Source organism: Poromitra crassiceps (assembly GCF_964638095.1).
Source record: "Poromitra crassiceps genome assembly, chromosome: 15".
NCBI lineage: Eukaryota > Metazoa > Chordata > Actinopteri > Beryciformes > Melamphaidae > Poromitra > Poromitra crassiceps.
Window position 1 is genome coordinate 30624361 of NC_139634.1, and position 26607 is coordinate 30650967.

Genomic DNA, 26607 nt, shown 5'->3' on the forward strand with positions numbered 1-26607 from the left:
AAACTCCTTATATAAGGATTTTTCTAAATGTCTATGGAGAAAATGAATGGGGAATTCACTTCCGGGGCAAGAAACATCACATTACAAATTGTAGAGCCCTCACTCATCACTGTACATTGTACTCAATGGTCACTTGGCCTGCTCTGTCGACTCGCCGGCTTAGTCACTGGTATGTTTTTATTTATAAGGCCATTCTCGGTAGACTTCCTAAGTATTTATCAGTCTTTCTGTCCCAAAAGCACTGTACTTATGGCTTACGGTCTCAGGACGTTTTGCTCATGACTGTCCCTAAAGCTCGGACGGAGATGGGCAAAAAGGCCTTTATGTTTTCTGCACCATCCTCTTGGAATATCCTGCAGAATGGGCTTAAACTATGGGACCTAGTTACCCTTAGTGAATTTAAAGGCATTGTAAAGTCCCTGGAATTCGATTCTATTAACTGTAAATGTTTTAATTGATGATTCAAATGTATTTTTTCCTGCACCCGTACTGTATTGCACTCTCAAGCTTGTTTGTTTTCTTGATTGTTGTCTTGTTGTAAGTTTTACTGTTTGTTGTGTCTGAAACTATGTAGCTGCAGCCATTCTTGGCCAGGTCTCTCTTGTAAAAGAGATTTTAATCTCAATGAGACATACCTGGTTAAATAAAGGTTAAATAAAAAAAAAAAAAAAAAACATGACTATTGAGCTCTATTGTCAGTGGCACATTACAGTGGAACATATTAAGCCATCAATCATCATCCCAGCCAGGATGTAAAACAGAAGAATTTATTTGTCTCACTGCTCTGTGTGCGGGAGGCAGCACCCTTCCTGCCCCTGTTCCTCTCTCCTGCTCTGCAGCTTCCTCCGCTCTCTCTGAGTGGCCGACGGTACAGTAGAGAAACATTTCTTTTGAACCAGATACACTCACACATGACCTCTATGATTACTCCAATTATCTCAGAATCCGTAAAAATATTTTTATTTATTAGGCTATGAAAGTGAGTATTGATGTATTGTGGCTAGAGAAAACAAAATGTATGTGTCTGACTTAGGTCAGTTTACATCACTCTCTCGATCATGAGCACCAACAAATGATTGTCGTTACTATAGCGCCCTCTTCAGATATGACATATATTACTGTTACATACTGTTTATATGACATATTATGTTTAATACAAATATCATAATAGGAACAATTTGGACAAAGTATTGTCCATGCCAACATTAAAAATACTTCAGATAATACATCATGACAACAGATTAAAAATGGCAGGAGTTCCAGTTTACAACAGTGCTTCCAGCATCAGAAGACTCTCAAAACTTGGCAACACATCTGTCCGCCTGACAGCGAATCCATCTGCTCCTCTGTCATAGATGCATAACAGCCCCAACACAAACAACACACAGAGTGACTGTAAAAGCTCTGCACACAAAGTCAAACTTTCCAACATTGCCTTCACATCACGCGGATCGATGAAAGGTCTCGGAAAGTCATTTAATCCCCATATCAATCCCAAAGGGGTCCGTGCAGGAAAGTCCCCTCTCCTCTCCTCTCCTCTCCTCTCCCCTCCTCTCCTCTCCTCTCCTCTCCTGGCCCCCCGCATGATGCGTGGGCCGGTTTGGACAGAGACTTGTTGTCCAGCCTCCACCTCTCTCTCTCCTCTGCTGTCCTCGCAGTGGAGCCACTCGCAGCTGCGGACCCTCGGAGCTGAAGGACAAAAACAGCTGGGACCGGGGGCTATTGCCTCATGTCTGAGACAATAGCAAGACTGTCACGTTTGATCTGACATTACATGTTTAGTTCTGCCGATCGGATTCGCCGTCCATTTTCCTCATCAAGATAACGATAATTCACTGGCTGAATCATTTATGATCCACCTTCTTTTACGGCACCCGTGACCTGTCGGTATCTTTTACACACGTTTCTAAAGTGAGTCATCTTCCTATAAAGGCTAACATCATTGCCCTATATAGGCACAGTCTTCTTCAACTCAAGAGCATTGATGATAGTTACTATGCACACTGTAGCCTACTATAAAGACAATGTATTAGGCCTTGCATGAGGCTGAGCATTCCTTTGTGGTAATAGTAGGAGGGGATGAGGCTGGCTGAGAGGGAGCCTACAAAGACCGATTTGTTCTTCTGCTAAAAAGGATTTAAACTGCGTCCTACAAACAGCGCAGCCTCTATGAAACATGGTATTTCTTTATGCGTGTAATCGCAACACAGATTTGGTGGAGTGATAATGCATAAATCCTTCATTTTAAAAGGGAGCTCTCTCACTTCTAAGCCTCTTTAATGCAAAATTAGAGAAAATCAGCAACGTGGTGTCAGATATGTTAGCTGTGCCCAGAGCAGAAATATTGAATACGCTGGATTTCTACCAGGGTAAGATTTGATGATGATACAGTATGTGTGTCCGGATGAGAGTTCCTCCCCCTAGCTGTCAGTGTCTCCACTGTCTTTGAGGGCCGGGTTCTTATAGACCAGAGCGATGTCATGGTTATTGTTAGGCTGTGTTTGTACATAGTCAGGGGATCGGCTGGTGATGGTCTGTCTCTGTCTGTGCCCTGTCAGAGCTGCCATCATCTTGGAGCGGTAGTGATCGCCAGCCAGGAAATAAAGGATGGGGTCAATACAGCTGTTGACACTGGCCAGGGGCCTGGTGATCTTGTAAGTGAAGTTGACAATGTTGAGGAACTCACAGTTTAGATCCAGAACTCGAGAGGTGTAGTAGAGGGTCCGCGTGACGTGAAATGGAACGAAGCACACCGCAAACACCACCAGCACCACTACGATCAGTTTGATGGATTTCCTGCGGGAGGCGGCGCCCCGCTGGTCGGCAGATATCCCCTGTCTGGGCCGGCACAGGGCCCGCGCCATCAGGCAGTAGCACACCACGAGGACCAGGAAGGGGACGCCGAAGAGTAGCACCATCACCACAGAGCTGTAGTCGACGTAGTCCTCGAACTTCCCCTGGCTGGTGGTGTCGTGGCACAGCGTGTCATTGTCCCTCTTGGAGGTGGTGACGAAGACGAGGTTGGGCACCAGGCACGCCGTCACCGTGGCCCACACCAGGCCGCACACCAGGTGGGCGTGCCGCGGCTTCACCAGGGTCAGCGCCTTGATGGAAGGATGCAACAACGTCACGAGACAGTTAGAAATCGATACAAATGTGTGGAGATTCAAATCGGTGAGATGACAAATGAACTGCAATGCTTTTTTCTATTTTTTCTTTTACAAAGAAAAGTAAATATGCTTTCATTGCAGTTTGTGTTTTGCAGTTATACCCTACCTCAGAAAATAAATAAATATATATATATATATTCTTTAATTTGATAAAGGAAAGATAAGAAAATAAAACTATATTTTGTGGTTTTTGTCTAAGAAATAAAGGAATCTTTTTCAGTCATAATTTGTCTGCAGTCTCATTCTGTCAGGAAAGAATCGTGAGGAAAATCGTATCGTGAAACTCAGTATTGTGAATCGGATCGGATGGTGAGCCGAGTGTATCGTTACATCCCTACCTTGATGGGGTGGCAGATGCCGAGGTAGCGGTGGACGCTGATGCAGGTGAGAAAGAGGATGCTGCAGTAGAGGTTGGCGTAGAACAGGAAGCGCACGATCTTGCAGGTGGCCACGCCGAAGGGCCAGTGGCTGCGGTTGGCGTAGTAGTAGATGAGCGTGGGCAGGGAGAGCACGTACAGGAAGTCGGACAGGGCAAGGTGGAACATGAAGACCGTGCTGGGGTTCCACGGACGCATCTTGGTGAGGAACACCCACAAAGCTGTGGCGTTCAGCACGAAGCCCACCACAAACACCAGGCTGTAGGACACGGGCAGAAGGATGTATTTGAACTCCTCGTCAAAGCGGCAGCTGGAGTTGAAGTATGAAGTGAAGACCGTCGACTGGTTCTGTCTGCCATGGCTGGAGAAGACTACGTCCATGATCCGCCCTCTTGCTGCAGCTCCTCCAACACCTTTGAAGGAATTAGGAGCTTTAGAAATATACAAACATTATGTTCAAAGCACAAAGCAATCTGGACAATCTGTCATTGTAGTCAATAGTTACCATTTTTATTTATTAGTGTATTTTAAATGTTTTGACCCAAGTTTGATAGGAAACCTTTTTCATATCAAGGACCATAGGGGACTATCCGTTTTTTCGGTGGGGGGGGGGGGGGGGGGGGGGGGGGGGGAAAGGGAGGGATTTAGATTTTATTGCAAGGTATTTTATTTTGAGATAGGAGGGGAGGGCATATCAAGTTTTTTTCTTTTCTGTTTTGCATTAGTTTGCATTGTGTTTCGCTAGCCCAAAAAAAATATTGGCTATATCATATTTTACCCCACCCCACCCCACCTAAAAACGGACAGTCCCTAAGGTAGTTCACATCAAAGCCACAGACCCCAGATTTTTTTTTAACTCTCAGACCCAATTCTAAGAATATTTTTTATTGTCATATGTGATTTTGTCCAGAATTCTAAGACTATCTGTATGAGATGGGGACCCACTGGACCCCCGTCAAGGACCCCTGGTGGTCCCCGGACCCCATTACGCCTAATGCCTACATGTTCAAGTTCAACAGTGCTGAACTAGGGGGTTTACTTTTTGAAACGTGTTACAAAACATAGCTAGCCTATTTGATCGATATTTGTTGTTCACATTATTAGAAATTGAGTTATGCCAACGTGGGCTACTTACGATCCTACAGCAGAGTATCGCTGGCGGGCTGGTCCTGATCCCAGACAGAGTCCTCTTGTTTTTACAACGTGACTCCACACTGCCCAGTTCACAAAGCGACGATCCAGCTCCCGCGTCTGGTCCGTCCCTCTCGAGTCCGGCCGGAGTATGAGGTAAGCACTTGTAGATTTAGGATATTAAATTTAGATGAATCCCCTATCAGTCCATATGCACCGCTGCAACGACACTTACTCAATCAACACTGAGCCCAGGATGCATGGATCGTACGGCTGAAATGTGGAAGTGCAATTGCTGAGGGAGCAAAACTGGCACCTAAAAAAATCTCCACTGCAAGTAGCCTAAATCAGGACTTCAAAATAAGTGAAATGACATTCTGAAATAGCTAGGGCTCATTTAATACGAGGCTAGGCTGCAGGCTACATAGATTAGCCTACTGATTTCATACTCCACATTCCTTGCCTTGCCAAAACATTCGGCTAATGTGTTAACCCTTGCCCATCCTACTATTTTGGTTTTAAAAATCTGATTTTTAAAATGTATAACGAGTGTTACTGTCATGTAGCAAATATTTAGCAGGAGTGCATTTTCCAAATGTGTAAAGCTGTCTAAATAGGCTATGTTATTTATTTATTTATATTTATTTATTTAATTATTTATTTTCCCCATGTAGGCCTATGCATCAACACTATCAGGCTACATCAACACTTGATGCTAGTGGATCCACCAATAATGCATTATGGGGAATAGTGAGGTATTCAAACCTCTTTCAACAACCCACCACAATCATATATTTTTTTCTCTCTCTTTAGAGTCTAGTACTCTATTGTAAAGCCTGAAATTATAGGCCTAAAGTGTGATTATAAAGAAATAAAAGTATTTAAGATTAGTAGCATAATACTGTAGTTGTAGTTGATATAGTAATAAATCAGATGACTTAAACAGAGGCCATGTGAGGCTTTCACACAAGTTTTCTAAAACATCTGCCTATAGGAAAATAGCCAAAGTAAGTTCATGGCTCAAAGAGGACAACATCTGAAGAAGATCACTGATGTCATCAGTGAGTGGTGGGGATCTGTCACTCTGATGCACATTCACAAAAGGGCAAATTAAATAGCTTTAAAACAATAACATTCTTGTGCTTACCAAACATTTTCAGTGCACTAATAGCACAGCAACTCTCACAGTCCAGGTCATTAGTGGCAAACTGGGCACTGCATGCCATTTGGCATTTGCCATGCATTCCTTGCTGCTACAGCGAACAAGCAGTGTTGATCACACTTGGTTCACATATAGCCTATATAGGCTACTTAAATGCCAGTCAAGTGCATATTGGGTAGTTGTTTGTTTCCAAATGGGACCGTCAGTTTGTTTGTTGGTAGCAGTGTCTGTTTGTGTGTGTTGGTCACTGTGGTTGTGGTTCAGATGTCTGGAATGTGAGTGGGAATGTGACACAGTATAGTTCTAATCAGAAACCCTGTTCAGCTAAGAGTGCAGGGTAGAGTTCACAGTGAATATAGCCTAATGTTAAAATACAAACAAAGATAAATATAATAAAAATATAGTTTAGGGATAGTTATCTCCGCCATGCAGGCGAGAATCCCAGGGGAGATCATGTTTTCAGGCGGGTGTGATCGTGTGTGTGTGTGTTATGGCTCCCACACACTACCGACGGGCATCAGTCAGCGGTCTCTGTTCCTTTCACACTATACAACTGTCTGTCTTTTAATCAGGAGTCTTTGAGTCTTTTTGGTTTTCACACTATATGACTGAGCTGTGACAGAGGATCACACATTACAAGATATTTCACCAGGAGAATCACAGACGAGTCCGCAAACGCAGTCTCACACCGGCTTTATTCTTTCTAAACACACGCTCGCACATCGATTGGTCATTCTCCAAAATGGGTTCAATGTTAGATTCATTAAGTCGGAGTTATTAAGTTTACGGATATCTCAAATATTATTTGGGTTTCATATGGATAATATAATGATTTTAGTACAGATATATAATTTGCATAGCTACCTTTACTTGAATGATCTCCTCAGTCAGACCGCTTGCCTGTTTGTAGCGTGCTGCAGACAGCACACATCACCCTGGCTATATCTGCCTCACTACGCTCTTCTCTCCCGACCACACTCTCCACACGACTAGATATCAAGCATACTAGATATCCGTCGGACCTCTGTGACTCATCAGTGAGTGCTCGGTGGAGCTCCCCGCTCGCGTCTGTGGACAGATCACACTTAACAAGCAAGTGCCGATTTGCGAGCGCAAGCCAACGCGATTTGCCTCTGATCAGGGGGTGTTTGTCACCGAGCTCAAAATACACCTTTGTGAGGGCTTGCAGCGCCTAGTCTGAACTCGCCTTTAACGCTGTTGCAATTCCAATTAGTTATCTGCGTCTCCGCTCATTTGCATACCGTGATATGGTTATCAGCTTCAACCCGCGGTGGTTAGGCGTAGCGGAGCCTGGCGGAGATCTGCACTCCACCGCGTGCATTTTTCTATAGGAATTTGTTTATGTAGGCTAAATTATTGACAATTGTGTGTGTGACAATTCTCAATTTTACTTGTTTCAAGGCTGTTTTTAAACATGGCCTGTACACACCCATTTATTATTAAAATTGAAAAATCGACTGGATTTAGCAACCATTTCCTTTTAATTATGTGTTGCCAAAAATCCCAGCATCCCCAGAGATGATGACATCACCACAGCCCAGACCGGTCAGCAGGTTTGCCTCAGTGGTCACTGACACATACCTGCTGTCAGAGAGAGAGGGATGTGTTGGTTTATGCCTTAATAAGTAACTAGGCTACTCCAACTGAAAGTTATACAGTATAAACACAGACACACACACACACCCACACAGAATATCATCTTTTTTTGGGGACCAAATTCACAGGTGTCTAATCTTTTGCATCTGTTTGCACTTTGCAGCATATCATTTAACTGAGCTGACAAATACAACGTCCTTGTGTTTATGCATGGACAAACTCAAGAAAATTACAGATCTTAACAGCAGAAAACATTGTTCTTGTTCAGTCATGCCGAGTGAAGAAACAGTCACTATGCACATAAGAAGACCTTCAGTATAGAGAGAATTTAGGGTGAGAAAGTACTGACGCTGACTGAAGAATTGTTATAAATTATTTAGTGCAATCTGATGAAACAGAAAGACTATGATTGGATTGTTTTATAGTTTTATATCAAGACAAAGCAAACATGAAGACACCAAGCACTCTGGGATGATCCGCTGCAGAATTTCACCATGGGAGCAAAACATTTGCATCTGATACACAGTATAAAGTTCACTGTAGAATAAACACCTCTGTTCTTTTAAGATATTGAAATTCTTTACCGGAGTACAGTTGCTTATTCTACAGATATTACACATATCCATGCAAGCAGAGCTAGATCAATAATTATTATAATTATTATAATAATTAAGTGACACTAAACAGTATAACTGACAGTATAGCGTGATTTGATCCGAGGACAGAAAAGGAGCAGACATCGAGAAGAGATTTATCTGCTCTCAGTGACAGTGAAGAGTTGCTTTATGCACGTTAATGTTAAAAGGCTGCATAAAAGCTGCACAGAGGCACAGATTAAGTGACAAGATAGCAACAGTATCAGACAGTAAACAAAAGATGAGAAGTGGTAGAGACCTCATACCTACTAACTTTACAGAGGATGTTCCAGTAGATATGTACAGCTATGGACTTTATGCTTCATAGGTTTAATCGAGGGCTTTTACGAGCTCAGATCCAGGGTCAATAACAGCAGAGTAATGGAAAGCACACAGGGGGAGGGAGGAGTGTGAATGCTAAGCACTAGCCTTGAACGAACGCTGAAAAATGAAGGACTGTATTTGTATGGCAATTTAAATGTCGCTTTAAAAAAATCATTGAGACCTTGAGACCATAATCAATATTTGTATATGACGATAATTGAAGATACGGAAGCTTTCCGTTCACATCTCTCACCCTCTCTCAATATCTATCGAGATGAATAGGTGCATAGAGCAGCCTGTGCAATGAGGATTTCCTGGGTTACGTTCCCATGCCTTGTTTACACAGACAAACCATTGTTACAGTATTGAGCCAGTAAATGAAGAGATGATGGCAGGTCTGCGGTCGAGTCCAGCTGATGTCTGTCAATGATATCTACTCACGTCAGGTGCCAGTTCTAAAAGCTCTCCCAATCCTTAGTGAGAGGGCTGGAGCAGACTTTGGGGCGTCATAAGTGCCCATGCTTTATATCCCTGTCTGTCAGTTCCAGATCCTGGGCAGGTTCTTGTCAGTTCCAGATCCTAGGCAGGTTCTCTAGGATGTCAGTTCCAGATCCTAGGCAGGTTCTCTAGGATCCTGCGTCGGTGTGAAGGGTTAGACACTCCTGCAGCACATAAATCCTCCTCGGTGATCCCACTGTGGAGAGGACACAGGCCGTTGTATCAGACATGACGAAAAAATCAGTTAATTTCTTTTCATTATTATTTTTTCAGATTTACCTACCCCCATTTTCTCCACAATTGTACTTGGCCAATTCCCCCTGCTGCACCGGTCACTGCCCCAGCCCCACTGCCGATCTGGGGAGAGCCGTAGACACGTGCAGTTGCCAGCCGCTTCTTTTCACCTGATAGCGGGGAGCTTCACCGGCAGGACGTAGCACGTGGGAGGATCACACTATTCCCACCAGTTCCCTTCCGCCCTGAACAGGCGCCCCGCCCGGCCAGCAGAGGCGCTAGTGCAGCGACCAGGACACATACCCTCGATCCGCACTCCCACCCGCAGACACAGCCAATTGTGCCTGTATGGATGCCCGACCAAGCCGGAGGTAACACGGGGCGCGAACCTGGGACCCTCCTGTTGGTAGGCAGGGAATCTACCGCTACACTACCCAGATGCCCAAAATCAGTTAATTTCGGAGTGATCCTTATTTGTATATTAGTTTTAGTATTAGAAAGTTTGTAATTATAATACTAGTTTGTAAATGCATGTGGTCCCAACATCTTTTTATAGATGTATATGATGGAATGTGATATATGACAATATCAAGTTTGTTTGTTGTTGTTGTTTTACTTAACCTTAAGAACCTAATTCAGTGGATAATTTATCGAAAGAAAATAAGATAAACAGGTCAATGAAAACACAATGCAGGTATCTAAGCAAATGACTACAGAAATGGCTCTTTAAAGATCTGAAAGGTTCTTTGTGGAACCAGAAATGGTTCATCTATATGGCATCACTCTGAAGAAGCATTTTCGACACCTTTATTTTTCTGTGTGTAACATAAGTGGCTAAATCTAAGCATGGGTGACCCTAGAGTGAATCAAGCCTCTGCCCTGACAGAGTGATGCTAAACTCACTGAGCTACTGGACTAAAACATGGACCCGGACCTTTTGCCAGGGTGTTGAAATAAGGCCAAGAAAAGCCTCTCTGTGGACTGAATGTAGAACCTGCAATTCAAACTTTTTACCTGAAGTAATCCAGATCATCCCAGCCACTGAGGCTGAGTCCCAGAGTGTATTTCTGAAGACCCAGAGTACTGAGAAGCTCCCGCACTGTCTCTGGTGCACCTTGGAGGACAGACACCTGCATTGAGGTAAAAGAGAGGCTATTTTTTTTAGAGACTACAACTTGTACAGAGAGCCAGTGGGCAGTTGTGTAAAAAGAAATCTTTGCCTCCTATTGACGTGTTATATCTTACTTCTTTCTCCCAGCTGTAGCCCCTCTCAGCAGGCATGATTGGACCATTTATTTGGCACAGTCTCTGGTTGGGTATGGATGGACCTCTGTGGTCTGTGGGGAAGAAGTCCACCTCGCTGAGGGACTTGGCCATTTGCAAGGCTGTAAGGGAATTGTCCCCTAGATGCCCAGGTTGCAGCTGCTGCTCCACCATCCAGGGGACTGAGGCCTGACAGTGCGGTAAGCGGGTAGGAGTGTAGGGGAAGAGAGAGGGGGTGTTGCTCCCCCGGATAGGACTGGTCCTCTCTGGGTGAAGCTGAGGTTGATCCCTTCTAGTTTTCTCCCTAATGATGGCTGAGTGGTTCATATAGGTGTTCCTCAGGTTCTTTACTGGTAGTATGGAGTCCTGAACAATTCTTTTACCCAGGCATCTCACTCTGATGGGGGGCGACACCTGTTCCTGGTATTGTGAGGAGGTGTTACTTGGGGCAGGCGGTATGGGAGATGGGGTTTTCGTTGGGAAAAGTTGATAGGAGGAGTTGGTTTGGGGTGGATGAAGGTCATTGGTTGAAGTGTAAGGGGGCAGGATGGCTGGTATCTCAATCTCTGTGAAGTCTGACCTGCGAGCCGAGTTCCTGTCAAAGCTCTGCCCTCCTGCCAGTTTTGGGAGCTGCAAGGCCTCATTTCCGGACCAGATCACCTGAGGCTCCCTTCGCTGGACTGGGGCCTCCTCCACCCTGCGTGGCACCGACACACCTTCAAAGATGAAGTAGGCAGGGTTGGTGTAGCTGCTGGGGGTTAGTTTGGGAGGAGCTGCTGAGGACCTGAGCACATAAATCATAAGGAGATTTTTGTTAACTGAACGTCACCTCTACATTACTAACCACATCCTTGATTTTCAATGTGGTTTGACAAGACTTCATAATGTGTTATATAGGACTCAGTAGCAGTAACAATACAGTAACAGTAGAAGGCCTTCAACTGTGGGGGGTAGCCGAAATAAGGGTGTGTCCTGGTCGCTGCACTAGTGCCTCGGGGTGGTCAGTCTGTTCGGGATGTGTGTGGGGAAGGGGGGGGGGGATGATTAGCATGATCCTCCCATGTGCTATGTCCTGCCGGTGAAACCCCCTCGCTGTCAGGTGAAAATAAGCGGCTGGTGACTGCACATGTATCGGAGGAAGCATGTGCTACAACTATCCCCAGATCGGCAGAGGGGGTGAAGGAACCACCGGGACACGCTATCATGGAATTGGCCAAGTATAATTGAGAAGAAAATGGGGGGTGGGGGGCCTTAAAAAAAACGCAATTAAAAATATGTACAATGGTAGTTTTGCACTAGAAATAAGTGTGCTTATTGCACTATAATAAATGTTGAATAAAGAATCAATGTAATTATTGCACAAGTATGGTGAATGTAATTATTTCACTAAAACCAGTGGGACAGACAGTCCACCAGACAGTCAACACATTCAATGCGTGTTGGACAGTGTTCTTATGCCCCAGGGAAATAAACTGTTCTTAAGTCTGCTGGTCCGTCTGATGGACCTGTAGCACCTGCCAGTGGTTGCACTCCAGGAGAGGTCCCCAGAGATGTGGGTTCCCAGGAATTTGAAGGTGGGAACCCTTTCCACAGGTTGATGTGGGGTGGGGCAGGGTCTGCACTCTGCTTCCTAAAGTCAATGATCACTTCCTTTGTTTTTGTGATTTTCAGTGGACCTCATCTCTGCAGGCCGACTCATAATATTTTGAACTAGTAATAACATGCAAAAATGAACTTATTTTTCCACTGGAGCAGAAATATATGTATAACTCACCTGCTAAAATATAAACAGCAATTTGGAATGGAGTTCTGGCAAGTATGCAGTAGAAAAGTAAATTGTGAGTTTTCTTCGCCAGGTGACTTGGGCTAAAGTCGAGTGACGAAAAGTGGCTTATTTTTCGTCGAGGGACAGTTTCTCTAATGTTGAGAGAGGTGTAGGCTCTGTCACTAACTAACGCTCGGCACGGTGCTAAACCAAATGCTGAAAATGGCCCTGGAAAACACCCTAAATATGGGATATTTGGTGTAGAAATAATAAATGTGTGTCATGCTATTTGGCTCAGACAGTGTGGTTAAGGTGTTAAGGCCACGTTTATAGTAAACATGCCACAAAGAAAACCACCCACGCCTGCTGTCGTCTTGAAACACAGTTCCCAAGCAGGTGGCTGCAGATGTTCAAACCCTATTTATTTAGCTCAGTGGTTCAAACCCACAACAGGGCTGACACCGGAAGCTTGGGGTAAAGCTTAAATGTCAAACTGCACGTTCCACGGTAATGACCTCAAATGCCTCAAGACGATTATTAGAAATAAAACTACTTAGATGAGTTTTTCAACATTCTCTAGCAAGCCGTTGCTTGTGAGCTGAAGGCTTTCTGCTGCTTCACACCGATGCTAAGAAACATCAAGAGGTCCTCACCTGTTTATTGGGGCCCGTGTAGACCCAGGAGACACGTGTGTCCTCCCATGACCCTTTTCATCCTTCTCGAAGCAGAACCACTCTGAAAAAGTGAAGTGACACTAAATCTCAAAATCAGGAAGACCTCTTCAAAGTCATTGTGTTGTGTGTGTGGAGGATAAAGGTCAGTATGTAAGGGATAATGGATAGTGAGCCGGTGATTACTGGCGAAATAATGACCGACAGGTGATATTGAGCCCGACGCGCAGCGGAGGGCTTAATCATTCACCTGAAGGTCATTATTTCCAGTAATCACCGGCTCACTATCCATTATCCCGCTTAGAACACGGCCTACAACTAAATCATTCAATAATCTGACAAAAATAATTATTCAAATAGATTTTTTAATAGCGTTTTCAATGACCAAGCGGTTTCATTCATAATTGGCACACAAGACACCACAGCTGCAACTGGTTGGCCTAATTAGTAGTGTCTTGCTGACAAAAGGCTCTTATCAACTGATTAATCCAGGTGTGGCAGAGCAGCGGTCGGTTGTCGAGAAATAATGACCGGTGAATCTTGTTGATTGACCAATCAGAATCGAGTATTCAAGAGAGCCGTGTTCTAAGTAAGGGATAATGTATTGTGAGCCGGTGATTACTGGCGAAATAATGACCGACAGGTGAATGATTGAGCCCGACGCGCAGCGGAGGGCTTAATCATTCACCTGAAGGTCATTATTTCCAGTAATCACCGGCTCACTATACATTATCCCGCTTAGAACATGGCCTACAACTAAATCATTTCAGTAATCTGACAAAAATAATTATTCAAATAGATTTTTTAATAGCGTTTTCAACGACAAAGCGGTTTCATTCGTAATTGGCACACAAGACACCACAGCTGCAACTGGTTGGCCTAATTAGTAGTGTCTGCAGACAAAATGCTCTTATCAACTGATTAATCCAGGTGTGGCAGAGCAGCGGTCGGTTGTCGAGAAATAATGACCGGTGAATCTTGTTGATTGACCAATCAGAATCGAGTATTCAAGAGAGCCGTGTTCTAAAGGTCAGTATGAGATGCCATAGCATTGGTAGTGTTTAGTGTGTGTTGTTGTGGGGCCTGACCTGATGACAAAATACTCCCTCTATCTGTCGTCAGGATGCATCTGGTCGGGGGGGCAGTCAACCAGGAGCCAAAAGAGGAAGCGGTGGAAAGATACCAGCAAAGTGAAAAGCCAAGCCGCGGATCATTGAGGAACCAAATAGAGGAAGCAATGTGAGACCCACAGGAGAGCCAAGGAATGCAGTGACAGTCGAGACGACCAGCTTAGTAGGAAGTGATAGTGCAAGCAAGGGGGCAGCGGAGGAGGGTGGGTGCGGTTGTGGTTGACCCACCGTAGATCCTCTCCCGGGTGCCTCGCCTGTCCGTGGGCACGTGGACTCTGACTCGCCCCCTTATGGAGCCCATCTCCTCACCCCGGTGACTCAGAAACGTCTCAAACTGCTCTGATGTACCAGCGAGTGAGCGCAGAGCCACGCAGCATTCACCTACGGCAGAGAATCAAAGAGATTATTCTTAAGATTAAGGGGGCACTGATTAACAAAGTAACCACAAGGAAGTGAAGATATAAATTGGGACTGTTGAAAATAAATAAAAAATGATTGACCGGGGACCAACCGTATGACTCAAACCCGTCACATGACTTGACAGACAACAGCAGGTGCTGATCTTGAAGATACTCCATGTCGGACACAATTGGAAGAAGCTAAGCCAGACATAAAGAGAACACAAGTCAACATCTTGACTTCTGACTTCAGTGACGGATATTTCAACCGTTTCCCAGTAGAGCGAGTCTCTGACCTTTGGCAGTTGTTTGGAGGACCAGCCTAGTTTGAGAAAGCCGGGCACGTCACAGCTCTGTGAGTCATTCTCACTTGAGCGTCGGGTCTCTGTGAAGAAAGACATGCACATCATTTGGCCTCACAATGCTTAAAGGAACACTCCGCCCATTTTCAACCAGCTTTGTATCATTAGAACATCAGTAGTATATCAGAAAACTGTAAACGGTTTTGAAGTCTGTCATTTAATTTGACAGTTATGGAGTGTTAAAGTGTGGACCAGTGACATCACTGGTCCACACTAACTCAAATTAATAACTCATTAACTCAAATCAACTCTCAATAACTGTCAAACTATTCATCATTCATCTAGTTTGACAGTTATTGAGAGTTGATTTGAGTTAATGAGTTATTAATTTGAGTTAGTGTGGACCAGTGATGTCACTGGTCCACACTTTAACACTCAATAACTGTCAAATTAAATGAGACTTCAAAACAGTTTACAGTTTTCTGATATACTACTGATGTTCTAATGATACAAAGCTGGTTGAAAATGGGCAGAGTGTCCCTTTAAGAAGATCAAAACAATGACTGCCTTTTGATTTGATAGAATACCTTCTAGGCAACACGAATGAAACTCAATGAAGAACTTGGCTTTGCTTGCCGTCTTCACAATGGCCTCGACGCCTTCAAGCTCGATCCAGGCCCTCTCGCTGGTTGAATTTGGGTCTGTTTGGAAAGCAGGGCAGCGCTGGTCACATGATCAAGGGATTGAGTCATACGACATGGGATTGTGTGCCATAAGAGTCACAACAATGACAGCACCTGTTTTGGAGATGAACTGTGAAGTCACCCCTACTTGGAATGTGGCAAAAACAGGCGAGTGGTCACTTGTGAAGATGTCATCGGTACAACCTGGTGAGAGACAAGTCCAGTCGTCATCACTATGATTGCAATAACTACATGTTTTTGCCCTTTTCATGCTTCAAAAACTATATCTAACAGTAGCTTGAAATTGCTAAACATTTTGATAGATTTCAATATTGATGAATAGGCAGCTCAACAGTAAACAAGATCAGACAAAAACTAGTACAATTGTCTGAGCCATATTTGATGCTTTCTGCTACTTTGTGGTAGTTTCTTCAGGTTTGATCATTTGCTGAGGCTAGACAGAAGCAGAGACTTTGGCCGAATGACAGGAAATGACTGTGTCTTTATGGACCACAGACCAGGATGTAGGGGTTGACTGTTTCTATTCATTTACGGAGCGACTGGCATTTTACAGTAAAACAATGAAAGAAATTCCCACAAATGTCTAATTTGAGAACGCCACATCAAATCCATTGACTAAGTTTCAGTCTTAACCATTTCCTTTGCTTTCGCCTTTTTTTTTACCAGCCGCAACAGCGGTATGGTTTTCACTTTGTGGGTCTGTGCGTGTGTGTCATCGTGGCAAAATGTAGTCCTGGAGACACCTATTGGAGCGGGAACTACCACAGAAGCCTTTCAGAGTACTTTGCCAATTGTTTGTCTGTCTGTCTGTCTGTCTGTCCGTCCATTTTGCGAATGCGTCAAAACCGGGCAAGATGCAGTCACGAAATATTACAGATGTGTAGTTGACGTACAAATGAAGGTTGTGTTCGAAAATGGCCGTGATCCGAGCTAGCTAACCCCCCCCCCCCCCCCCTTCCCCACACACACACACACACACACACACAGGCCCCTGGCTCACATCCGTTTGTTGCGGGCGTCGCAGCTGGTGTCATCCCATCGCAAGATGGTCTCTAGTTTCTCTCTTTTTTCCATGATGTCTTATCCGTTCCTTTTTAAGCACTTTGAACTGCAACTTTTGTACGAAAAGTGCTCTATAAATAAAGATTATTTTTGCAGTGAACGCTTTCCGAAATACTTTCAGTTTTGTTTTGATCTCCGGAGCTTACCATATGAGGTGCAGATGATGTGTGTCTCTGGATAGGACTTCCACAGAATCCTGTCACACCAAGATGGAACATTGACTCGCACCTATAGAAACACAATCAGCTTATATCTCAAGAAAATGCCTTTGTGTGTTTAATAATGAAAATGTCATGTAAGGCAGGCGTGGAAATAGGCAATGGAGGGTGCGACCGCTCCAGTCCTCATGTCAGACATTCTTTTTTCGGTGCAGGGTCATTCTTAACTTCCTATTTTTAGCAGGCATGGCAGCTGCTGTCAAAAGTCACCTATCCCCTACAGACCTTGTAAATTGGGATTAGGTTACAAATAAAAATATCTTAAAATGTGATCCATCGGTATATATTTGGAATGTTTCTGGGGGCCTTGTCTTTTTACAGCACATCATGTATGTAGCATCACAGCCTACAGTAAAAGATGATATCCCCATAGTTTAAAGGTGTATATGACAGTGTCAGACTGTGAAAACCATGATATCCCCATAGTTTAAAGGTGTATATGACAGTGTCAGACTGTGAAAACCATGATATCCCCATAGTTTAAAGGTGTATATGACAGTGTCAGACTGTGAAAACCATGATATCCCCATAGTTTAAAGGTGTATATGACAGTGTCAGACTGTGAAAACCATGATATCCCCATAGTTTAAAGGTGTATATGACCGTGTCAGACTGTGAAAACCATGATATCCCCATAGTTTAAAGGTGTATATGACCGTGTCAGACTGTGAAAACCATGATATCCCCATAGTTTAAAGGTGTATATGACAGTGTCAGACTGTGAAAACCATGATATCCCCATAGTTTAAAGGTGTATATGACAGTGTCAGACTGTGAAAACCATGATATCCCCATAGTTTAAAGGTGTATATGACAGTGTCAGACTGTGAAAACCATGATATCCCCATAGTTTAAAGGTGTATATGACAGTGTCAGACTGTGAAAACCATGTTATCCCCATAGTTTAAAGGTGTATATGACCATGTCAGACTGTGAAAACCATGATATCCCCATAGTTTAAAGGTGTATATGACAGTGTCAGACTGTGAAAACCATGTTATCCCCATAGTTTAAAGGTGTATATGACAGTGTCAGACTGTGAAAACCATGTTATCCCCATAGTTTAAAGGTGTATATGACAGTGTCAGACTGTGAAAACCATGTTATCCCCATAGTTTAAAGGTGTATATGACAGTGTCAGACTGTGAAAACCATGATATCCCCATAGTTTAAAGGTGTATATGACAGTGTCAGACTGTGAAAACCATGTTATCCCCATAGTTTAAAGGTGTATATGACAGTGTCAGACTGTGAAAACCATGATATCCCCATAGTTTAAAGGTGTATATGACAGTGTCAGACTGTGAAAACCATGTTATCCCCATAGTTTAAAGGTGTATATGACCATGTCAGACTGTGAAAACCATGATATCCCCATAGTTTAAAGGTGTATATGACAGTGTCAGACTGTGAAAACCATGATATCCCCATAGTTTAAAGGTGTATATGACAGTGTCAGACTGTGAAAACCATGTTATCCCCATAGTTTAAAGGTGTATATGACCGTGTCAGACTGTGAAAACCATGATATCCCCATAGTTTAAAGGTGTATATGACAGTGTCAGACTGTGAAAACCATGTTATCCCCATAGTTTAAAGGTGTATATGACAGTGTCAGACTGTGAAAACCATGATATCCCCATAGTTTAAAGGTGTATATGACAGTGTCAGACTGTGAAAACCATGATATCCCCATAGTTTAAAGGTGTATATGACAGTGTCAGACTGTGAAAACCATGATATCCCCATAGTTTAAAGGTGTATATGACAGTGTCAGACTGTGAAAACCATGATATCCCCATAGTTTAAAGGTGTATATGACAGTGTCAGACTGTGAAAACCATGATATCCCCATAGTTTAAAGGTGTATATGACAGTGTCAGACTGTGAAAACCATGATATCCCCATAGTTTAAAGGTGTATATGACAGTGTCAGACTGTGAAAACCATGATATCCCCATAGTTTAAAGGTGTATATGACAGTGTCAGACTGTGAAAACCATGTTATCCCCATAGTTTAAAGGTGTATATGATAGGGGTGTCACAATATATCGTCCCACGAAATTTCGCGATAGTAAAACGTCACGATATGTATCGTTGAGATGAAATCTCATATCGTGAAAAAAAAAAAAAAAAAAAAACCCTTTTTTTTTTTTTTTTTTTTTTTTCAAAAGTAGACAAAGAAACGTCTTTGTTTGTTGAAGTTCAATGTGTGGAAAGTAGTTCAGTTGAACAAGTCTCTGAAGAGACACATGAGAAGTTATACAGGAGAGAAACCATTCAATTGAGTTTCTGGCAAAACTGTTTACTTGACAGGAAAAACTGAAGATGCATAAAAAATAGACTAAGAAAAGTCTTGTTGTTTGAGTTTGAAGAAAAACTGAAGATGCATAATGAGAATTTATACTGCTGAGAAACCTTTTAGTTCAAAGTAAATCTAAGTGACGGTGTAACTCATTCTATTTCAAGATAAGCCTTATCTCCAATCTCATGTTTTTTCTAGTTGTTATTGTAATAACAATTTCCCACAACAGCATGTTTTGTATTTGTGCATTTCAAATAAAATACTACTTTTCCAGTCATATATTGTCATTATTCAAGTTTAAAAAAATATTGTTAAAATCGTATCGTATCGTATCGTTATCGTGAACCCAGTATCGTGATACGTATCGTATCGTGAACTGAGTGTATCGTGACACCCCTAGTATATGACAGTGTCAGACTGTGAAAACCATGATATCCCCATAGTTTAAAGGTGTATATGACAGTGTCAGACTGTGAAAACCATGATATCCCCATAGTTTAAAGGTGTATATGACAGTGTCAGACTGTGAAAACCATGTTATCCCCATAGTTTAAAGGTGTATATGACAGTGTCAGACTGTGAAAACCATGATATCCCCATAGTTTAAAGGTGTATATGACAGTGTCAGACTGTGAAAACCATGTTATCCCCATAGTTTAAAGGTGTATATGACAGTGTCAGACTGTGAAAACCATGATATCCCCATAGTTTAAAGGTGTATATGACAGTGTCAGACTGTGAAAACCATGATATCCCCATAGTTTAAAGGTGTATATGACAGTGTCAGACTGTGAAAACCATGATATCCCCATAGTTTAAAGGTGTATATGACCGTGTCAGACTGTGAAAACCAATGATTAAGACAGTGTGATGAGTCTGTCATTGTCTGTCCTGTCTGCTAGGTGAACAAACTCACCCCTGAAGTCTTGTACTTCTGCCATAGGTAGCAGTCTCTAGAGCCCCGCTCATAGCGATAGGTGGGTGGAAACGCAATCTTCTCTTCCTCTTAACCATGACAAGTAGAGAAAACGTACACAGTGGAGAGTGATAAAGAGGAAAGCAAAGGCAGATTAAAATCAGACCTGGGAAAAATAGTACTTGGAAATACAGTAAATTTTGTTTGCTAATTTTAGACTACTTCAATGTTAAATATACAAGGTTTGCCACAGAGGACAAAACAGTGAGGGCCAGAAAGTTGCCAGACAATCACAGGAAGTCAATTTAACTTTAATATTCAATTTAATTTGAAGATTGTCTGATGGACAGCAAAAACACTATTCGATATGTCCTATGGTAAACCCCACCCACCTGGTACTGCAATTAGGCTATAACAAACATTTTTTGAAAATACTATTTGACCCAGGACTGAATCAAAGGATAAAGAAAATAATGACAACTGATGAAGCATTTGCTGTACACTTAACGATATAATTCTTAATATAATATTCATACTTTGGCCATGCATAGGACAAAGGCCAATATGAGGGTGGAACTCACTGAAATTCAGAAAGGCCTTCCTCTTGTGCCTCTCTCGGGTCAGCTGGTCTGCACACATGAGCTCCTCAAACTCCCTCTTGGACACATGTTTCAGAATGTCCTGGAGGCACGGAGGGCCAGGGAGAAGCAGGAGGAGAGGGTGAATGTCTGGAGTTTTTCATATAAGCTGAGATAATTTTTTAATTTAATTTTTTTTACATTTGAGCTCTGTGCTGAAAAGGGTGAGCTATGAAAAACATACAAACAAGAACTGTTTTTCTCACCTGTACATCCAGGTCCAGTCTGTAATTGAGGTCTCCACACCAGAAGAGGTGGGTGAAGCGCAGGCTGATGTCAAAGGCACTGAGCTGCTTGTCACCCAGAGAGAGCAGTCTGAGGACGTCCACAAAGTTCTGGTTCCTCCTGAATATGACACACATTACAAGGCAGGATTGTACATTTTCATTTCGTTTTTTATTGCAAAGCAGACATGAAAAGGGCCTGCATCCATACACTCTCACCCACAATGTGACACAGCCCTGTCAGTCCGCACCTCTTTCGCTTCACAATAAGAACATACCTAAGGACCTTCTCACTTCCAGAGGTCAGGTGGCAGTTCACAAACCCGAAAGACGTTCCACTGAAGAGGAAGGAGACCCCAACGGCCCCCTTGTTTCCTGAAACAGCAGAAATAGTCAAGGCTCATGAGTTAAGGAAAACACATTTTGTTCCCGTTAATCATGCGCTGATATTTTTGGCTGTTGGCCATGAAGTGATACGCTTTCTGTATTTGCTTTGTGTGATTATCCGGGCCCAGGCATTTGGGATGATGAGATCATGGAGGGCATGCGAGTGTACCCAGAGTGTTGCCCAGCCCAGTCTTCACACTGGCTGTGTTCACATGGCTGATGCGGCTCTCATGCTCCGGCTTCACCAATACAGCCAGCCTCATATTCCAGAGGGATTGCACTGCCACCTACAGGACATAGGCCCACATTACATTACAAGGGGGTGACAGGAATTAGTCCAACCAGTCAACGATTATACTATTACAGGAAGGGTTTCATTGCAAATTGTGATACAAAAAACATAAAACTACATTAAGGAAAACACTGGCTGAAAGCAAATATGCAGTGCCTGAAAAATATATAAATATTGGCTTCCTCAAAAGATAAGCTCATATTCCCGAGGGAGTTTTCCTTTCAACAATCGTTTTGTAAGAACAAGTGTCATTTAGATCAAGTGTGGTGGATATGTGATTTTGGAACTAAACTCCTATTGTGAGATTGTACAATATTATCCTAATAAATGAACATTACAAGGGAACCTTTGCTTTAGCCAGTCTTACTTATTTTGGGCATCTTTTCTTAATGTATAATGCCTGCGTCTCATTGACAAGGAAGGAAGAGTGGACAGATCAACAGGAGCTGAAGCAGGACACAGGGATGCTTACTTGTTTGTAGTCAATGTGAGTGTAGCTGCGAAGGGTTGCCTTGATGTGCTCTGTCCACTCTCTCTCCCCCTGGGGGTTTTCCTGAGTCCCCAGAACATAGATGTCATGGGGGAGCAAGGCGGTGGACTCATCTGGGGTGTGTCCCAAACCGCAGCAGGTCACCCACGACTGGAGGCTGCGAGGGGGAGGGGAACCGCCTGCGCACAGAAAACACCAGAATAAATCCTCAGAATTATCTTAGTCTCTTCCTGTAATAATCAATTAACGAGTATTAGTGTTTATCAGCACAACTGTTGTTACCCATATTCCAGGTGCCAGCAAACACAGAGACCAGGTCAGGCTCACTCTGCTGGGAGTGTCTGGTTTTCATCAGTTGCAGCAGCTGGCAGAAGGCCTCGCGCTTCTGCAAGAGACGAGACAATGATCTCAATGAAATACGGGACAGCAAACACTGCTATCCAATTAACAGTAAGGCTATAACTCTGCCTCACCCGTGCACTCTCAAACATCAGCTCCCGCGGCGTGTTGTGATGGCTGTCGACCACCATGCGGACTTTGGCGGAACTGCTCTGGAATTTGACAAGCTGCAGGACTGACACACAAAGACACATGCTACAATAGAGGACATCTATGAGCAGGAGAAATGTGACCGGCGGGCGATATTTTTGGTAAGACAGATTTGCTCACTTCGCTCATGTGACACCGTCTCTATGCCAAATGACCCCGCCTTCCTGTCAAAGAGCAGCACTCCTGAGTCCACATCCACAGAAACGGTCTGTCTGCCATAGCGCACCATCTTCACCTGGACACACAAAGAACTGACTGTCTGTCTGTCTGCACAACATTTATCTCCACAACGGGTTGGCCAATCGATCTGAAACTTCACATGGGCATTAAACATCAGCAAAGATAGGAAGTGACAAAGCCGGTTTTTCCATTTTCCAAAATATATAAATATTACATGCATTTTCCCTGTATTTGGGATGATTTATCACTGATGATGTCACAATACCACACTCACAAGACAATACCAGCCGACGCTGTCATAGCTGATAATAATAACAGGTTATTAGCAGGACTTTATAGCTTGCAAGATAAAGTGCTCCATTGAGTTACCTGAAAGGAGTGGACTGGCATTGGCCTGGCATGGTTCTTGACAGAGGTCACAGTGATGGGTGTTGGTTCAGGAGGGGGCGCGGCAGGCTGCACCGCTAGATTGTGATTGGTCACCGCATCCTGTAGCGCTTTCAGCACCTCCAGGGGCAGAGCATTTATTATAACTTACGGTATTAGATTTGATCTCTGTCCAAAACACATTTGGCTTCTTGTTATCTGGACAACTTCTACTTAACACTCATAACTTAAAACTGACCATTGCTGCTGAAGGTTGCAAGAGTGTGAGAGCTATGGATTTCATATATAGCCAATAGCCAGTTAGTGAACATACCCTTTTCTCCAGCGAGGAAAGGAGGCTGACCAATGCTGTGATCTTAGACAGCAGGCTGTCTAGCTCCATCTCTGGACCCTTGTTCCAAAAAGACAGGAAGAGAGATGCAACTTATGATAATGCAGATCTTATACGGTTTTGCTTGCACAACTTCCTACTAAGAGCACTAGAGGGGGGTACTGTGTCAGAATTTCCACATTGTGTAGCCTTTACTGTTCTTGGCGCACTTGCTTTGTACCTGTGCCTTGGCGCATGTCAGAGGGCAGCTGGGATGGTCAAACACTTTGGCCAGGGTCTCCAGACTTGACAGTGTCAGGTCAATCTCGCTGTCAATCAAACAAAACACACAACTTTTGCGACAATACCACAGATCAAGACAAGGACTCATTCATACCTGTCTACTGATAGATAAAACCCAATGCAGATCACTCCTACTAAGTAACTCCTCCTGGACTTCACTTTCCCTTGAGATGTTTGTCTTTGCAGTAGGAGCAGAACGATGCACACCTGTTGAGGCCTTGGCAGGCGGTGCCCAGAGTGCGTTGAAGGTGGAGAAGACTCGTCGCTCCTTTATGCACACTCTCGAGGTCGAGCGGCAGCTCACTGAACAGGTAGTCACTGAGCAGGCCAATCACCTCACCTGCCATGCTGCGAGGACAGGAGATAGGAGGCAAGCTGATCATGTATTGTAGGCTACTACATTCTTAGCATTTCTTCATGCAGGAACAATTTATTTCTAATGCTCTGTATTTGAGTTTATGTTTAAAGGGCCACTTTTGCCAATTTTCAACAAGCTTTATATCATTACAAAATCAGCGGAGGCTCAGGGGTTAGCACTGTTGCCTCACAGCAAGAAGGTCCTGGGTTCGAATCCCGGTCCTTTCTGTGTGGAGTTTGCATGTTTTCCCCGTGTTCGTGTAAGTTGTGCCCCGGTTTCCTCCCACCATCAAATACATGTATGTTAGAGTTAATACTAGTGACCCTAGGCTAGATAACTGTACCTGGATGTGTTCTTTAAGATAGATAACTGTACCTGGATGTGTTCTTTAAGATAGATAACTGTACCTGGATGTGTTCTTTAAGATAGATAACTGTACCTGGATGTGTTCTTTAACACATTCACTGCCAGCCGTTTTTTTTTTACTGTAGGTAGGTTCTGCCAGAGGGTTTTTTTGAGGATTCTGGCTCATCTTTCAAGACCCGAGGATTCTTTTCTGCTAAGATTTTGTGAACACACAATATCTCAAAAGAACTAATAGAATGTGTGCTTTCTCTGTCTAAAAGAGTTCGTTTGTAGAGTTAGTAGTTATGTAAGCATTAGCAGTTGAATACAGCATGGTTTCAGCGTCTGAAAAATTATTCAGAGATAAACGGCTTTTTGTGAAATTCGATAGAACAGTCACTTTAACCATTCATTTTTGGCATCAGTAAGACGTCAGACATCTAAACAATAGTTTTGAACAGTAATTTCCTCCATAACAGCAGGAAACCCCCCTCTGCTTCCAACTCCTCCCTCCGTGTGTGTTCTTCTTGGCTGCAGCGGCCGTGTCACAAGCTCGTTTCTGTTGCTGCTGTAACCTCGCGTCACCAGTCTCACTGCTTTGCTGCTGCTGTGCCTGTCTGCGCGGCCGCTCTTTGAGGAAGTCTGGATGGACTCGCTCGTTTCTTGGAGTTTTGGTTGAGAGCTTTGATGAAGCTTTTGCGATTCTGGTCATATTTATGCTGCGTGTTTCAAAGTGTGTTCCACCCGTAATCTATTATGCAAATTTGCAATCCCGCACCGCCAGCAATCAGCGCGAAAACGAAAGCGTTTTCGCCAATCCATTTTCATGAGAATGGCTTCGAGGAAGCCATTCTCATGAAAATGCTTGCCTTCCTCTAGTCAGGAGAGCACTGTCGCCACTTAGTGGGTCGGTGGAATGGGTTGTAAACGTTCGGTGGTTCCAATAATTATATAAGAGATGTAAAAGGGTTAGATGCACATCCCACGGTCAAAAAAAAAAAATCATTTTTTTGACGGAGTAATACGTCATTGGCAGTGAACCGTTGGATTTTTTTTGACGGAGTAATACGTCGTTGGCAGTGAACGTGTTAAGCTAGATAACTGTACCTGGAAGTGTTCTTTAAGCTAGATAACTGTACCTGGATGTGTTCTTTAAGCTAGATAACTGTACCTGGAAGTGTTCTTTAAGATAGATAACTGTACCTGGATGTGTTCTTTAAGCTAGATAACTGTACCTGGAAGTGTTCTTTAAGCTAGATAACTGTACCTGGATGTGTTCTTTAAGCTAGATAACTGTACCTGGAAGTGTTCTTTAAGCTAGATAACTGTACCTGGAAGTGTTCTTTAACTGTACCTGGAAGTGTTCTTTAAGATAGATAACTGTACCTGGAAGTGTTCTTTAAGATAGATAACTGTACCTGGATGTGTTCTTTAAGCTAGATAACTGTACCTGGATGTGTTCTTTAAGCTAGATAACTGTACCTGGATGTGTTCTTTAAGATAGATAACTGTACCTGGAAGTGTTCTTTAAGCTAGATAACTGTACCTGGATGTGTTCTTTAAGCTAGATAACTGTACCTGGATGTGTTCTTTAAGCTAGATAACTGTACCTGGAAGTGTTCTTTAAGCTAGATAACTGTACCTGGAAGTGTTCTTTAACTGTACCTGGAAGTGTTCTTTAAGATAGATAACTGTACCTGGAAGTGTTCTTTAAGATAGATAACTGTACCTGGATGTGTTCTTTAAGCTAGATAACTGTACCTGGATGTGTTCTTTAAGCTAGATAACTGTACCTGGATGTGTTCTTTAAGATAGATAACTGTACCTGGAAGTGTTCTTTAAGCTAGATAACTGTACCTGGATGTGTTCTTTAAGCTAGATAACTGTACCTGGATGTGTTCTTTAAGCTAGATAACTGTACCTGGATGTGTTCTTTAAGCTAGATAACTGTACCTGGAAGTGTTCTTTAAGCTAGATAACTGTACCTGGATGTGTTCTTTAAGATAGATAACTGTACCTGGAAGTGTTCTTTAAGCTAGATAACTGTACCTGGAAGTGTTCTTTAAGCTAGATAACTGTACCTGGATGTGTTCTTTAAGCTAGATAACTGTACCTGGATGTGTTCTTTAAGCTAGATAACTGTACCTGGATGTGTTCTTTAAGCTAGATAACTGTACCTGGATGTGTTCAGCTCCTGTAACTTGTTCAGGAAAAGCGCGTGAGGGGCTGTTGTTGCTGGTGGCCCTGTGGAAGGACCTGTGT

The 26607-nt window shown here is 43.2% G+C and overlaps 2 protein-coding genes across 2 annotated transcripts in view; both read right to left on the reverse strand.

The window, feature by feature from the left end:
• Positions 1–1055: 1055 nt before the first annotated feature.
• LOC310790607 (P2Y purinoceptor 4) lies at positions 1056–4828 on the reverse strand. Its single transcript, XM_083652319.1, has 3 exons — positions 4683–4828; positions 3509–3960; positions 1056–3104 (listed from the first exon to the last, which is right to left on the reverse strand). The coding sequence occupies exons 2-3, from the start codon at positions 3926–3928 to the stop codon at positions 2421–2423; spliced, it is 1104 nt and encodes a 367-aa protein (XP_083508445.1). The 5' UTR covers positions 3929–3960; positions 4683–4828; the 3' UTR covers positions 1056–2420.
• Positions 4829–7843: 3015 nt separating this feature from the next.
• Positions 7844–26607, reverse strand: part of inppl1b (inositol polyphosphate phosphatase-like 1b) — a 22982-nt gene continuing 4218 nt past the window's right edge. Inside the window, exons 3-26 of the mRNA XM_083651637.1 lie at positions 26523–26607; positions 23850–23990; positions 23581–23668; positions 23343–23420; positions 23012–23149; positions 22583–22697; positions 22387–22487; positions 22196–22298; positions 21896–22092; positions 21301–21418; positions 21023–21119; positions 20727–20865; positions 20464–20563; positions 19883–19971; positions 16590–16671; positions 15475–15564; positions 15265–15378; positions 14672–14760; positions 14489–14576; positions 14206–14358; positions 12830–12911; positions 10394–11195; positions 10163–10278; positions 7844–9110 (exon numbers count right to left, since the gene is read on the reverse strand). The exon at positions 26523–26607 is cut by the window's right edge and continues 36 nt beyond it. Of these exons, the coding sequence (XP_083507763.1) occupies positions 9017–9110; positions 10163–10278; positions 10394–11195; positions 12830–12911; positions 14206–14358; positions 14489–14576; positions 14672–14760; positions 15265–15378; positions 15475–15564; positions 16590–16671; positions 19883–19971; positions 20464–20563; positions 20727–20865; positions 21023–21119; positions 21301–21418; positions 21896–22092; positions 22196–22298; positions 22387–22487; positions 22583–22697; positions 23012–23149; positions 23343–23420; positions 23581–23668; positions 23850–23989 (3213 nt within the window). The 5' untranslated portion in view covers position 23990; positions 26523–26607 and the 3' untranslated portion in view covers positions 7844–9016. The remainder of the gene's footprint in view (positions 9111–10162; positions 10279–10393; positions 11196–12829; positions 12912–14205; positions 14359–14488; positions 14577–14671; positions 14761–15264; positions 15379–15474; positions 15565–16589; positions 16672–19882; positions 19972–20463; positions 20564–20726; positions 20866–21022; positions 21120–21300; positions 21419–21895; positions 22093–22195; positions 22299–22386; positions 22488–22582; positions 22698–23011; positions 23150–23342; positions 23421–23580; positions 23669–23849; positions 23991–26522) is intronic.